Here is a 1,217-nt window from a genome sequence, read left to right on the forward strand (position 1 = left end):
CCCCAATCCCCGAGTGAACCCATTAACATCTCACCAGCAGTTTGTCCCAGGTCTCTTCCCATCCTTTAGCCGCTCTCCCTGGCCACCCAGCTCCCATCATGGCCCCTACCACCCTCACTTCACCCGCCGGTCCGCTGTCACTGTTACCACCCCCACCTCAGCGGCCCCACGTCTCCGTTTACCTTGGAGGCCAGGTCGGGCTCCAGCTCTCCGTTGACATTCTCGCCGACCTCCCCGTCCAGCTCCGGGGCGAAGATGCTGGCCAGCTCGCCGGCTCCGGGCGGCATCGGGCTTCCCGAGCCCGAGGGCGGCGGGGACTCGCAGTTGGGGGAGGCCGCGGGCCGCCTGGCGGCGCCTTTCACCATCGCGGCGACCGGCCCGGGCCCGGCCCCGGCCCCAGGCCCAGGCGCCACCACCGGCGCCGACATGATCGGGGCCTATCAGCAGGAGGAGCCCGGCCCCTTTAAACAGACGTTAAAGGGAATAAAGATCCGCCGGAACAAAAACAATTCCCGCTTCAGCAGTTTCAAACCCTCCCCCCCTCCGGCAGTCGTTAGGTAAACAGTTTCAAGGAGCCCCGCCACGGGAATACCCTCGATCGGACAGTTTCAAGGACCCCCCCCCCGCCACGAGAACCCCTCAATTTGACAGTTTCAAGGACACCCCCACAATCTGACAGTTTCGAGGCCCCCCCTCCACCAGTACCCGTTGGATGGGCAGTTTCAAGAATCTCGCCCCTGAGCTGTCAGTTTCAGGACCTCCCCTCCAGTAGTTCCAGTGGGGTCAGCCGTTTTAAGTCTCCCCGGTCAGCCGTCTGTTTCACGAATCCCTCCCCCCCGGTCTGGCTTTAGCAGCAGTTTCAAGTTTCCCGCAGCCGGCAGTTTCAAGGTCTTTTCCGCCTCCAGCCGCCGTTTGGAATCACTGGCTCGAAGGCCGCAACGTCAAGGGGAGTCTGACTATTCGTTTTTTTAAAATCAAATGTCTCCAAATCTATATTGTTCCTTTCTCTCCTGCCCCCCTCCGCATTATCGCTTTGAATTAAATCGCTCGCGGACCGTCCGGACAAACTTGCCGCGCTGGGGGCGGGCCCTGGAAGGGCTGGCTCTACAAAATCTATTCAATGGCAGCGCGGGGGGACGCATGATGGACGTGTACCCGGACCAATCGTAGCGGATCGCGCTTGAGGTGGGAGGGGCCTGGTGAGCCCACGTGGTCTC

The 1,217-nt window shown here is 61.6% G+C and overlaps 1 protein-coding gene across 2 annotated transcripts in view; it reads right to left on the reverse strand.

Moving 5' to 3' along the window:
* The window catches only part of LOC122542099 (GTP-binding protein 1-like), a 17,222-nt gene extending 16,654 nt beyond the window's left edge, over positions 1 to 568 (reverse strand). The window contains exon 1 of one of the 2 annotated variants that reach the window (XM_043679463.1): positions 183 to 568. In XM_043679463.1, coding sequence (XP_043535398.1) covers positions 183 to 428 — 246 coding nt within the window. In that variant the 5' untranslated portion in view covers positions 429 to 568. The remainder of the gene's footprint in view (positions 1 to 182) is intronic. The other variant, XM_043679465.1, reaches the window with a different exon arrangement.
* Between the last annotated feature and the right edge of the window lie 649 nt (positions 569 to 1,217).

Source organism: Chiloscyllium plagiosum, chromosome 39 (assembly GCF_004010195.1).
Source record: "Chiloscyllium plagiosum isolate BGI_BamShark_2017 chromosome 39, ASM401019v2, whole genome shotgun sequence".
Lineage (NCBI taxonomy): Eukaryota > Metazoa > Chordata > Chondrichthyes > Orectolobiformes > Hemiscylliidae > Chiloscyllium > Chiloscyllium plagiosum.